The sequence below is a fragment of the Salvelinus sp. IW2-2015 genome, linkage group LG4q.1:29 (assembly GCF_002910315.2).
Source record: "Salvelinus sp. IW2-2015 linkage group LG4q.1:29, ASM291031v2, whole genome shotgun sequence".
Lineage (NCBI taxonomy): Eukaryota > Metazoa > Chordata > Actinopteri > Salmoniformes > Salmonidae > Salvelinus > Salvelinus sp. IW2-2015.
The window spans coordinates 37,392,940-37,407,214 of NC_036842.1; the positions used below are offsets into that span (position 1 = coordinate 37,392,940).

General features: G+C 42.0%; 1 protein-coding gene across 1 annotated transcript in view; it reads left to right on the forward strand.

Moving 5' to 3' along the window:
* Positions 1-2,939: 2,939 nt before the first annotated feature.
* The window catches only part of tln1 (talin 1), a 167,067-nt gene continuing 155,731 nt past the window's right edge, over positions 2,940-14,275 (forward strand). Inside the window, 10 exon segments of the mRNA XM_070442899.1 lie at positions 2,940-2,965; positions 2,967-3,047; positions 3,049-3,065; positions 8,325-8,422; positions 9,149-9,278; positions 10,100-10,255; positions 11,485-11,627; positions 13,177-13,304; positions 13,567-13,627; positions 13,994-14,098. Of these exon segments, the coding sequence (XP_070299000.1) occupies positions 2,940-2,965; positions 2,967-3,047; positions 3,049-3,065; positions 8,325-8,422; positions 9,149-9,278; positions 10,100-10,255; positions 11,485-11,627; positions 13,177-13,304; positions 13,567-13,627; positions 13,994-14,098 (945 nt within the window).

Here is a 14,275-nt window from a genome sequence, read left to right on the forward strand (position 1 = left end):
CCTTCAATTCAACATGATCTCTGAACTGTTGTCCTTTGACCATAACACTACTGTGTGTGTGTGTGTTGTGTGTGTGTGTGTGTGTGTGTGTGTGGTGTGTGTGTGTGTGTGTGTGTGTGTGTGTGTGTGGTGTGTGTGTGTGTTGTGTGTGGTGCTGGTGTGTGTGTGTGGTGTGTGGTTTTGCGTGTGTGGTGTTGTGTTGTGTGTGTGTGCTGTGTGTGTGTGTGGTGTGGTGTGTTGTGTGGTAGGTGTTGGTGTGCTTGTGTTGGTGTGTGTGTGTGACTGTGTTGGTGTGTGTTTGTGTGTGTGTGTGTGTGTTGTGTGTGTTGTGTGTGTGTGTGTGTGTGTGTGTGTGTGTGGTGGGATGTTGTGTGTTTTGTGTGTGTGTTGTGTGTGTTGTTTGTGTGTATGTGTGTGAGTGTGATTGTGTGTTTGTGTTGTGTCGTGTTGAGTTGTGTGTGTGTGTGTGGTGTGTGTGTGTGCCCATGGTAAGTGCCATAAGAACATCCAATAGTCAAACGTATATGACATACAAATGGCTACCAGACCGACAACAGTAGCTACAACCTATAAATACTGATATTGAACTGAAATCGACCTTAAACCTCTTACCTTGGAATATTGAAGCTTTGCTTCATTTAAAGATGATTACGAGCGCATGTCTGTTTCCTATATGTTGTCTTCGAGTTCTTGGTGAGTGCGAGTAGATGACTTAAACTTAGCTTTTTTGTAGCTGTATTGTGTGCTAGTGTCTGATATTGCACTTTTACTTTCTTCTCCAAACTTGTTTGCATTATGTAAACGCGTATAGATGTGAACATCGTTTTATACTTTATCAGCTAACACTTATTCTTTATCGGCATGTATTATATTAAGTTTAAAATAAGTGCTTTCATTCCACATTGTGTGTCGCTGGTAATGTTGTCTGCATGATTATTAGAATCAAATACATTTTAACCAATTCTATATTCTCTTGCTGGTTATTTCTTCCCACTGACCAACCATTAAGTGTGAATTGTATTACCTGTCTTCTGCTGGTTATTTCTGTCCACTGGGACAGATGTACCTAAACTGGCACCTCTTTCAGAGACCACCACATTGTGTTGCTCTTTTTCAGTATGTTTGTGTTTGTTCTCTCCTCTGTCTAGAGGAGGACGTTGCTGTTGAGCTGATTGTAATGTGGTGTAGAGAAGTGATACTAGTGATGGTGTGAATAGGACAGGAGAAGTCTGGTCACGTACTCCTCCTCCCTGTGTATTAGGAAAGGCTGATTTGAAATCCCTCTTTTAGCTACAGGCGCCCTCACATCACTGCACATTGCTAGGCAACCCAAATAGATTTACCCTCGGAACTTAAACTTTCAACACCTTTCCCCTAAATTCTGAGATTGATTTTGAGGGATATTTTTCACAGCAAATGAGGTTGTTTTTCCCTATTGATATTAAATGTCTTCTTTCATTTAGTATGGTAACTGCTTTTGATTCCTCAATTGACGTAATAATCAGTCAAGCCACAAATGTTCTGTTGATGCTATTTTCAGAGGTTCCACATTCAGTGTTCACTAGATATTTCCATGTACTGTTATCTGTCCCTGAGACAGTACTTCTTTTCTCTAAGGCCCCTTTTAGACTGAAACTGCAACTTGTGTAAAGTCCCCACAGAGAGGAGGAACTACATACCGGAAGGAGGGTTATTAGTGAAACACCACAGTCTCCCACTCTCTTCCTAGTGAACAGGAGGAGGGTTAATAGTGAAACACCAGTCTCCTACTCTCTTCCTAGTTGAACAGATGATGGTTAGTGGTGAAATGAAGAGCTCACCTAGTTAAGAAGGAGGATGGTTAGTGTGAAATGAGAGCTCACTAGTTAACAGGAGGATGGTTAGTGTGAAATGAGAGCTCCACTATTAAACAGGAGGATGGTTAGTGGTGAAATGAGAGCTCACTGTTAAGAGGAGGATGGTTAGTGGTGAAATGGAGAGCTCACTAGTTAACAGGAGGATGGTTAGTGGTGAAATGAGAGCTCACTAGTTAACAGGAGGATGGTTAGTGTTGAAATGAGAGCTCACTAGTTAACAGGAGGATGGTTAGTGGTGAAATGAGAGCTCACTGTTAAGAGGAGGATGGTTAGTGGTGAAATGAGAGCTCCATAGTTAACAGGAGGATGGTTAGGTGGTGAAATGAGAGCTCACTGGTTAAGAGGAGGATGGTTAGTGTGAAATGAGAGCTCACTAGTTAACAGGAGGATTGGTTAGTGGTGAAATGAGAGCTCACTGGTTAAGAGGAGGATGGTTAGTGGTGAAGATGAGGCTCACTAGTTAACAGGAGATGTTTAGTGTGAAATGAGAGCTCTGGTAAGAGGAGGATGTAGTGGGAATGAGAGCTCACTAGTAACAGGAGGATGGTTAGTGGTGAAATGAGAGCTCACTAGTTAACAGGAGGATGGTTGTGTGAAATGAGAGCTCACTGGTTAAGAGGAGGATGGTTTAGTGGTGAAATGAGAGCTCACTAGTTAACAGGAGATGGTTAGTGGTGAAATGAAGAGCTCACTAGTTAACAGGAGGATGGTTAGTGGGGAAAATGAGAGCTCACTAGTTAACAGGAGATGTTAGTGGTGAAATGAGAGCTCACTAGTTAACAGGAGGATGGTTAGTGGGTGAATGAGACTCACTAGTTACAGGAGGATGGTTGTGGTAATGAGAGCTCACTATTAACAGGAGGATGGTTAGTGGTGAAATGGAAGCTCACTAGATTAACCAGGAGTGAATGGTTAGTGGGGTGAATGGAGAGCTCTCAGTCTTTTGTTTTCCAAAAGTTATGAACATAATGATGTACTGCTTCATGTATGGTGTTTGTCTTTTAACCTTAACCCCCTGTCCTGTGTAGTGTCCCTGCTGTCCTTGCAGGGTGTAACGGCGGTGGAAACAGGAAAGCGGCAGTCATGGTGGCCCTGTCACTGAAGATTGGCGGGGGAAGTGGTGAAGACATCGCAGTTTGAGCCCTCCACCATGGTGTAACACGCCTGTCGAATGATCAGGGAAAGAGTCCCGAGCACAGCTAGGCCAGCGTGAGTACACACACACACACACACACAAAACACAGAACTCGACACAAACACATACAGCCGATCACCACTCTTAAACACATATAGTTTGATCATAACACACACACCACCGGACACACGCGCCTGATTTTAGTCATGTCTATGCCTACACCACACCTTCAATTTGTTGTCTGTTTTAAAGGTCAATAAATCTTCATGAGTCACCAAGAATCATTTTGTCTATGAAGAAAGATCTAATATTTTGTTTAATTATATCAATTAAACTGTGATTACAGGCCCATTATGTGGACCTGAATTAATTGATAGTTTAATTAAAATCCAGGAATATTTCACACTTGTCCTAAAACATTATCGTCACTGTCAAATCGCAAATGAGTCAGGAGTAAGGCGCACAGTTTGAAATGGGCCAATAGTGTATAACCAATGCGTAGCTGTTTAAGCTATTCAGTTTTATCATCCAGTGCAGCTTCTGGTGATGTTGACAACTGAGCCTCTTGTTTTCAAATCACTCATTTGACACACAGGGATAGATAGGAATGATGTTATGCAGAAGGGATCCAGAAACAAGCAACTGCTGTAGCACAGCCAAAGACTTTTTCGATAATGCAGCACTTCTCACTAAACCAATACGACAGGGGAACTATCTATTACGAGTCTTGAGCAGCCTGTCTTATATAACACCCAATATGACAAAGAAATTCCAAAGAGATGATAAGTTCTCTTGTAGGGCAAGGCAATTGCTCAGGAACCTCACCATGTACGAATGTTTTGCGACTTCTTATGAGTATACTGATTGCGTTTTTGATGCTAGGATTATATTTCTTTGCGATTACGACGTAACCAACAATTGCTTTATTTTTTTTTTAAACCAAACATGATTGCTCGACATACAGTTGAAAGTCGGAGTTTAAATAACCTTAGCCAAAGTAAATGTAATCTCAGTTTTCACAATTCTCGAAATTTAATCTAGTAAGAATTCCTCCTGTTTAGGTCAGTTAGGATCAACCACTTTATTTAAGAATGTGACATGTCAGAAATAATGTAGAGAAAGAGATTTATTAATATTTTACTTCTTTCTCAGCATTCACAGGGGTCAGAAGTTTACATACACTCAATTAGTATTTGGTAGCATTGCCTTAAATTGTTAACTTGGGTCAAATGTTTGGGTAGCCTTCCACAAGCTTCCACATAAGTTGGGTAATTTTGGCCATTCTCTGACAGAGCTGGTGTAACCGAGTCAGGTTTGTAGGCCTACTTGCTCGCACACGCTTTTTCAGTTTGCCCACACATTTTCTATAGGATTGAGGTCAGGCTTGGTGATGGCCATTCCAATAACTTGACTTTGTTTGTCTTAAGCATTTTTGCCACATACTTTGGAAGTATGCTTGGGGTCATTGTTCCCATTTGCAAGACATTTGCGACAAGCTTTAACTCTGACTGAAATGTCTTGAGATGTTTCTTTCAATATATCCACAGAACTTTTCTACCTCATGATGCCATCTATTTTATGAAGTGCACAGTCCTTCTGACAACAGCACGCCCACATGATGGCTGCCACCACCGTGCTTCAAGGTTGGGATAGTCGTTCTTCGGCTTGCAAGCCTCCCCTTTTTTCCTTCAACATAACGATGGTCATTATGGCCTAACAGTTCTATTTTTGTTTCATCAGACCAGAGGACCTTTCTCAAAAAGTACGATCTTTGTCCCCATGTGCAGTTGCAAACCGTAGTCTGGCTTTTTTATGGCGGTTTTGGAGCAGTGGCTTCTTTCTTGCTGAGCGGCCTTTAAGATTAATGTCGATTTAGGTCTGCGTTTTACTGTGGATATAGATACTTTTGTACCTGTTTCCCTCACCATCTTCACAAGGCTGTTGTTCTGGGATTGAATTTGCACTTTTCGCACCAAAGTCCGTTCATCTAGGAGACAGAACACGTCTCCTTCCTGAGCGGTATGACAGGCTGCGGGATCCAATTGTGTTTATACTTGCGTACTATGTTTGTACAGATGAACGTGTGGGTACCTTCAGGCGTTTGGAATTGCTCCAAGGATGAACCAGACTTGTGGAGTCTGCAATTTTTTTTTTCTGAGGTCTTGGCTAATTTCTTGTGATTTTTTCTCATGATTTAATAGCAAAGAGGCACTGAGTTTTGGAAGGTCGGCCTTGAAATGCATCCACAGGCTACACTGCAAATCATCTCCGAGATGATGCAATTAGCCAATCAGTTAAGCTTCTAAAGACCATGACCAATAGTTTTCATGAATTTCCAGGCTGATTTAAAGGCAAAACCGTCAACTTAGTGTATGTTTAACTTCTGACCCACTGGAATTGGTGATTAAAAAGTAATACTAAGTGAAATAATCATGTCTTGTAAACAATTGTGTGGAAAAAATTCCACTTTGTGGGAGTAGGAGTTGAAAAACAAGTTTTAATGACTCCAACCTAAGTGTATGAAAACTTCCGACTTCAACTGTATGTCAGAGAGACGAGACGAGAGAGCCATGAGAAAACCAATTTTCATCAGTCATGGAAATAGTTTACCCTATTAAAAAGAAGATGGAGAACAAACTGTAAAGGAAAAATACTGGAATTTTGATGCAGGTACAGAAAACGAGTGCAAAAATAATATTGCAATATTGCCAAAAGCGATACGATATATCGTCAAAAATAATATTCCGACATGTAACTGTGTCGATTTCTTCCCCCATCTTTTAAAACTCTGCAGTAATCCAAATGGGACTCATTCTAAATTACACCCTATTCCCTATGTAGTGCACWACATTTGACTAGAGTCCTATGGGAGCCCTATGAGCTCTGGTCAAAAGTAGTGCACTACATACGGAATCGTGTCATTTGGGATGCAACTAAGCAATTGCAGCAAACGTTGTGAAAGCAAACGATTTCATGCCTCCACGCCCATCTTTCCTCATACTAACATGTCTGTGTCCATTCCAGCCCTTCGTCGTCTTCTAATTGAATACTTGCCATGAAGTTGATTTCTCTGAGGTCTTGAAGGGTTGAAGACTTTTACTGAGTGTCATTATGGCCTGCTCAACCTTTCCATGTTAATGTTTCCATGTATGACGGCTGAGCAGATGCAGTGCTGATATGAGAAGGAGGATATTTCAGTGATCCAAGGCTCTGGAGACTGGAGAATTCTCCCTTTTGCGTCTTTAATGTTCCAAGATTTTGTCATTCTTCTCCAAGAGTCCCTCATTCTTCTCCAATATTCCCCCTCCCACTATTTCAAGATTCCCCTCATTCTTCTCCAAAATTCCCCCTTCCTCTTTCAAAATTCCTTAATCCCCATCTCATAATTTTATTGCCATAACAGCTCAATGATGCAGACTGGTTGGAATTCAAAAATATGATCACTGTCTGTTTTTAGACTTCTTTGTTGACATCAGTTTCAGGCCAAAAAATACCTATTGGTTCAGTGAAAAAATACTGGAGTGAGAAAAAAATATCTTCAGGAAGCCCAGAAATGTCTCAAATTGAGTGTAACAAAGACAGCTGCGTACCTTATTGAAAGGAACCTCTCCTTCTCTGCTTTCCAATGTGCCTCGGTTAGGGGTTACGTACGAAGCTGTGTGCTGTTACGTAAGTGATTCTCTCTGACTGCAGTGGACAGCTTCCCTGTCTCAACCTGTGAGTAATTTTCCACTTTGAGAGAGCGCGAGAGGGAGAGAGAGAAAAAAAGAGGGAGAGACGTGTCTTGGCCAACATCAACAGCTAATATGGAATGTTCAGTGTCTTAAATGGCCAGATTCCTTTAGCTCTGGCGAGCTGTGCTAGCTAGGCATCTTTCAGGCCCTAGAGGACAGGAAGTACCGTTTTGAAACTTGGATGTAATCCAGCTAGTGCTGAGTAATTTTTCCTTTTTGAGGTTGGTTCGGTTTTGGTTCGATTTTTAAAAAACAAATCACTGTTTTTGGTTTCCATAATTAATCAATTAAAAAAATGAAATGCACTATGCATTATGTGCTGTAACAACACAGAATAAAACAATGAATAAAAGTACCATGATGGTAGTGACTGTTCATTACTGATTTTCACTTATTAACCAACATTTATTCACTTTACTTTATTAAAATATTTCAGTTGTTGACTGCTGAATACCAACTATCAATCACTTAGATCATGTATTTACATAAATACATACAGTGCATTCTGAAAGTATTCAGACCCCTCGACTTTTTCCACATTTTGTTACTTAACAGCCTTATTCCAAAATGTATTAAATAGTTTTTTCCCCTCATCAWTCTACACACAATACCCCATAATGACAAAGCAAAAACAGGTTTTTGGTACCCTTCCCCAGATCTGTGCCTCGACACAATCCTGTCTCTGAGCTCTACAGACAATTCCTTCGACCTCATGGCTTGGTTTTTGCTCTGACATGCACTGTCAACTGTGGGACCTTATATAGACAAGTGTGTGCCTTTCHAAATCATGTCCAATCAATTGAATTTACCACAGGTGGACTCCAAGTTGTAGAAACTTCAAAAGGATGATCAATGGAAACAGGATGCACCTGAGCTCATTTTTGAGTCTCATAGCAAAGGATCTGAATAGTAATGTAAATGAGGTATTTCATTTTTTTATATATATATATGTACATTTCTAAAAAACTTTTTTCACTTTGTCATTATGGGGTATTGTGTGTAGATTGATGAGGGGAACAAAAGATTGAATCAGTTTTAGAATAAGGCTTTAACGTAACAAAATGTGGAAAAAGTCAGGGCGCCTGAATACTTTCCAAATGCACTGTATATAGATCATGTATTTACCTCGCGCAGCAACTGCCCTCTCTAGCTCTGGAGAAACTGCGCATTGAGTTCACAGAAGAAAAAAAYRAAYAAAATGTAATTCAGATAATTGAACCAACGTTGGTCAATTAGTTGTTTAAAAAACTAAACCGAGTTCCGCACTAAATCCAGTAGAAACAGTCCAGCTGATTTCCGTGTGGTTTCCTGTCACTTGTTGACGTGTTACCTTCTAGTTTGTTTCCAGCTGACTTAATGCACCGATAAGAACGCTTTTAATCCACACAGTATTTGTTCTATATGTTGGAATTACGTCAACTAATCCAGGATGAGACCCTTTGACTCACTCAATCCAGGGAAAGAAACGCCTTCAGATCGTATCACTTACACACACACACACACACACACAACCAGAAAATCCCTCCCAAACCCCCTCCTCAAATCCCTCTCAAGCCGCCTCCTCAATCTCTAATACCCTTTCTCTAATTTCTCTTCCAGCCAATGACTATGGTCTGTTCCTGTCCGATGAGGACCCCAAGAAAGGCATCTGGCTGGAGGCAGGCAAGGCCCTGGACTACTACATGCTGAGGAATGGGGTGAGTGAGTCAGTTGGTCTCCCTGTTCAAGTGCTTTTTAGATCTGTGCTCATGAAGTTGAGGTGGTCAGGAAAGAGCTATAGGGATCTTTTGAGAAATATCGGCAGTATCTTCCACAACATCTTACGGAGACGTAGCCAACAACTGTTGTCAGCGATAAAAATCGTCTTTCTTTTCTGTTACCTATYTGTTGTAGACTCGGTGGTAAAAGCTGCACCAGTGACGACTGGGTTTGAAAGCCTGAAACCTAAACTTRTCCGAACGTACCGTATTAGACACTACAATGCATATCAATCACAAAAATTCTCCAATCTTTTTTTAAGATAAGTTGGGACATACTGTCTGTCAGTCTGAACATTGGTACGATGATATTAATGATAATATCCACATGGTTGTTCTCAGTTGGTAGAGCATGGCACTTGCAACGCCATAACAGTGGGTTCGATTCCCAAAACCAGCCAAGCGTGAACAATTCATACATGTATGACTGTAGGTTGCTTTGGATAGAAGCGTCTGCTAAATGTAATATTATAATGTTTTATTATGATGCTAACAGTTCTACGAGGGATGTAGCTAGCTAGCTATCTGAAGTATTGTCTAATGATTGTGAATGTGGTTTATAATTAACACATGACGTCTAATAAATATGAATGTGCCCTCTGAGCGAAACACTTAAAGAAAATATGTATTTTAAACAATATTGTTCTCACTGGGTGGTTTTATCAGGACACTCTGGAGTACAAGAAGAAGCAGAGGCCCTTGAAGATCCGCATGCTGGACGGGACGGTGAAAACCGTCATGGTGGACGACTCCAAGATCGTCAGCGACATGCTTATGACCATCTGTGCCAGGATAGGTCAGTTTAATGAATTAGAGATGGGCACGTTCATTATAAGTCATGGCACAAAATGTAACGTAAGTTAGTTGGCTAGCGGTAATTGGTGAATTGGGCTGAAAAGTCAGTTGACGTTAGCATGCATTAACAGTTCATAACTTATCTGTTATGTCATTATAATGGTAGTATTATCGAGGCGTTATGAGTAAAGGGTCAACTCATAGAAGTCTAATGTTACTGCTTGATGATTGGCCACTTTTTCAACTAGTCAGATTTCCAGCTAAAACAAAGGCTCTTTCCTTGATTCCTCACATCCTCTCTCCTTGATTCCTCACATCCTCTCTCCTTGATTCCTCACATCCTCTCTCCTTGATTCCTCACATCCTCTCTCCTTGCCACCTCCTCAAAACAAATTGGAGGATAATTTTATTTTATATTTAATCCTTATTTTACAGGGTAAATTGACTGAGAACACATTCTCATTTACAGCAACGACCTGGAGAATAGTAACCGGGGAGATGAAGGGAGGTGAATGAGTCAATTGGAAGCTGGGGATGATTTGGTGTCCATGATGGTATGAGGGCCAGATTAGACATTTAGCCAGGACACCGGGGTTAACACCACTACTCTWACGATAAGTGCCATGGGATCTTTAGTACCCACAGAGAGTCAGGACATCCTTTTTTTAACGTCCCATTCGATAGACTATACCTTAAACAGGGCAATGTCCCCAATCACTGAAGATCCAAGGCCCCTCTCTTCTGACTTTCTCCTCCAATGAATGTATAGGAAAGACAATATGAGCCAAAAAGTAAATTTTTCTTTCAACACTCTTTTGGCAGGTATCACAAACTATGACGAGTACTCGTTGGTGCACGACGTGGTTGAGGAGAAGAAGGAGGAGATGACGGGGACTCTGACAAGACGGGACAAGACTCTGATGAGAGACGACAAGAAGATGGAGAAACTTAAGCAGAAACTCCACACAGACGACGAGTGTAAGACACAGACACAAAGACACACAGACACAGACACAAAGACACAGACGCACGTACAGACACAGACGCACGTACAGACACAGACGCAGACACAGACACGCACGTAGGCACAGACACGCACGTAGGCACAGACACGCACGTACGCACAGACACACACGTAGGCACATATAGGCACGAGACACGCACAATGGCACAGACACGCTTATGACATACGAAAGACAGCAACGCAACTAGACCGCACAGCTAACGCGACAGACGCACGCACTGCGCACAGACGCACGCACGCACAGACGGCACGAACGCAACAGACACGAACGTCACAGAACGCACGGAACGCACAGACCGCACGACACGCACAGACACACGACACACAGACACATCAACGAGGCCAACAGACCACGCACGTCAGGACATATCAGCACAGACACCACAATAGGCCACAGACACGCACATACGCACGTACGCACAGACACGCACTGCACGCACAAGACACGCACGCACAACGCACGTACGCCACAGACGCACGCACGCGACAGAACCAACGCACGCACGTAACCACAAGACCGCACGTACCGCACAGACACGTGACGCACAGACAACAGACGCACTCACACGCGCCATGCACCGAGACGAAGACATGCACACAGACACACACACGCAAGGTGTCCATGAAGTTCTCTTGTCATAATTTCAAAAACAAATATGCGTGCCAGTTTGTCATGTAAAAATGCATTTCACACTGCGAACATTTTGAGTGACCACCAGTAGTCTCTATTGATGTAGCTTGCTTTTTGTCTTTCCAATTTTGAAGCTGTCTAATTAGGACACCGAGTGACAATTAGGTATTTTGTGTGGCTTGATTGACTGGCATCAAGGTTGTTTTCTCAATATTAGCATTTAATTTGCATAAAAGTTTGTTAAACTTTATTTTGGTATACTGCATATTTATATTGGAGCCATGATTGCATAGATAAACTATATTCCCACTTGAGTTGTACTGAACTGACATTGAGTTTATTGATATCCATTAAATTGTATTGATTCCCTATTAAGTTGTATTGGGAATCCAAGGGAGTATGTAATTGAATAATGTCCCATTAAAGTTTGTAATTGATCCCAAATTAAATTGTAATTAGATTCCCAAGGAGTTTGTATTGAATTCCTAAACGAGTTTGATTCCCAAGGAGTTGTATTGATTCCCATTGAGTTGTATTGATTGTGATTGTCAGTGAACTGGCTGGACCATGGGCGGACGCTGAGGGAGCAGGGTGTGGAGGAGACCGAGATGCTGCTCCTCAGGAGGAAGTTCTTCTACTCAGACCAGAACGTGGACTCACGAGACCCGGTCCAGCTCAACCTGCTCTACGTCCAGGTACTGACCGATACCCAGGCTGCGTCCAAAATGAAAAGTAGTACTCTTCAAAGGTAGTGCACTGTATAGAAATAATCAGGAGTTATTTTAGACACAACCCCAGAATGACCTCTGTTGGTCAAATCCTGCCTGGAGTTTGGAAAGAAACCCAAGGCAGGAATGCGGTTTGGGGTTTCAGTGTTTTGGGAACAAGGTTCTCCTTGTAGGGGTTCATGTAGACCTGTCGCTGTTAATGATTGATCACATTCCAACACCTAACGTGAGATGACCTAACGCGAGATGACCTAACGCGAGATGACCTAACGCGAGATGACCTAACGCGAGATGACCTAACGTGAGATGACCTAACGTGAGGATGACCTAACGCGAGATGACCTAACGCGAGATGACCTAACGCGAGATACCTAAACGCGAGATGACCTAACGCGAGATGACCTAACGCGAGATGACCTAACGCGAGATGACCTAACGCGAGATGACCTAACGCGAGATGACCTAACCTGAGATTAATGTATTTACCTCAAACCTTCCACTTCACTCATGCTTTGATGTCAATGGAAGATACAGTATGTGAGAAACGCTTTGCATTTATAAGTTCCTATTCATGCCCTTAGTTACTGTACCAACATCCATTTCCATTGGTGTGAGAATGCACAGTGTCAGGAAGAACAGCTGAGAGTCACAGCTGGAGGCCAGCAGGCTCAAGGTGCCTGTTGACGTGTCAGCCATGTTTTATGTCCTGAGGTGGCAGATGTCATAGTGGTGGTAGGATGTCTTCTCCCAAGATCACCTCCCAAAGTTTGAGGAGAAAATGTTGTTCAGTGTGTGATTGTCTCATATAGACACACACAGTGAAGGAGTGAACCTTTTGTCTTTGAGACTTTTTGCGGTCTTCCACTCACAGAAGCTTCATCTTAGTCTTTCTTAAGACTTCTAGTCTTTGTGTTCCTGCCAAAGACAGTAGTTCTTGGAGCTCTCCTTTCCCTGTTGAAACACAGCTGGACACGGGGGCCCAGGCCAATGCAAGCACTGTCCATGTGGCCTGCCTGCCTGCCTGCCTGCCTGCCTGCCTGCCTGCCTGCCTGCCTGCCTGCCTGCCTGCCTGCCTGCCTCTACCGGTTTTTGCCAGAGTACATCACAAAATGTTCCCAGTAGTTCATGCTCCTGGTAATATGAAAACAATGAAACATTTGGACCAACATTAAAGTTAATTTATGGGTACATTTTCTCGTCATTCATTTTGATGCTAGAAAGGCATTAGATAGTCTCAGAAAGATGATATTTGATGATATTTTCCTTGGATGTTTTTCAGGGAAGTATAAGCCTGGTCCCAGATCTGTTTGTGCCCCACCACAGAGTTAAGACCATTGATGGCAGGAGTTCCCTAGAGTGGTCACTTGGACCAGCCTAAGGAAATATGCAAAACAGCAGAGGATTCTCTGTTTTATCTATTTTCCTGATCTGGGATTACTTCTGGCTCTGTTTTGGGATCTTCCTTAATGAATGTCTTTGTGGAAAATGTCATTGGGATGTTCCTCTCCCTGTGCAGGCCCGTGATGACATTTTGAACGGCTCCCATCCCGTCTCCTTCGAGAAAGCCTGCGACTTTGCCGGATACCAGTGTCAGATCCAGTTTGGTGACCACAACGAGACCAAGCACAAACCAGGCTTCCTAGAGTGAGCACTGTTTATGGCATAATGCTATGTATATACTTTAACATGAATGACTMAAATATTTTCAATATATAACAAAGATGTATTTGCCTTTTAGCAAAAGTGGTTTACAGCACTGTGTGCATACATAGAGTACATTTTTGATGTAGTATCACTTGAATCCCAACTTGAGTCAGAACTACTGGATTATATTGCCTGCCTTAGTGATTTTGCTGTCTTCTTGAATAAAGTGTGTTTACATTTATTTCTTATTTATTTTCTGTAGTTTGAAAGAGTTCCTCCCTAAAGAGTACATCAAGAACAAAGGGGAGAAAAGAATCTTCCAGGTAAGAACCCCAGGATGTGTGTGTTCGCTTGGGTGCATGCGTGGGTGTGAGTGTGATGGGGGCGGTCGTTGTAAGGCCAGTCATATTTGGGCTGCTTGCTCTTTGCGGTGGGGACATTATTTTTCTCACAGACTGAAAACACATGACCTGAAAAAATAGTTTCCCAGTCTGGTTTGTAGAAATAGTCATTGTCTCCATCCGTGTAGAGTTCAATGTATGCCAACTAGATTCATTTTTGCTCTGGCTGTAACTGGTCGTATTGATTTAAACGTGTCCCGACTTGCTCTGTTCTAATTACTTCTACTGTGACACTATAGTATAACTGGCTGAGATCTTCAATAAGTCTTCTTTTTGTTTCCCACACAGGCACACAAAAACTACCAAAACATGACTGAAATCGAGGCCAAAGTCAGCTACGTCAAACTGGCTAGGTCTCTGAAAACCTACGGAGTGTCATTCTTCCTAGTAAAGGTACAATGGCACTGACAAAATAACATTCAACTCCTTAAACAACTCTTTAAACAACTCTTTAAACAACTCGTTAAACAACTCCTTAAACAACTCTTTAAACAACTCTTTAAACAACTCTTTAAACAACTCTTTAAACAACTCTTTAAACAACTCTTTAAACAACTCTTTAAACAACTC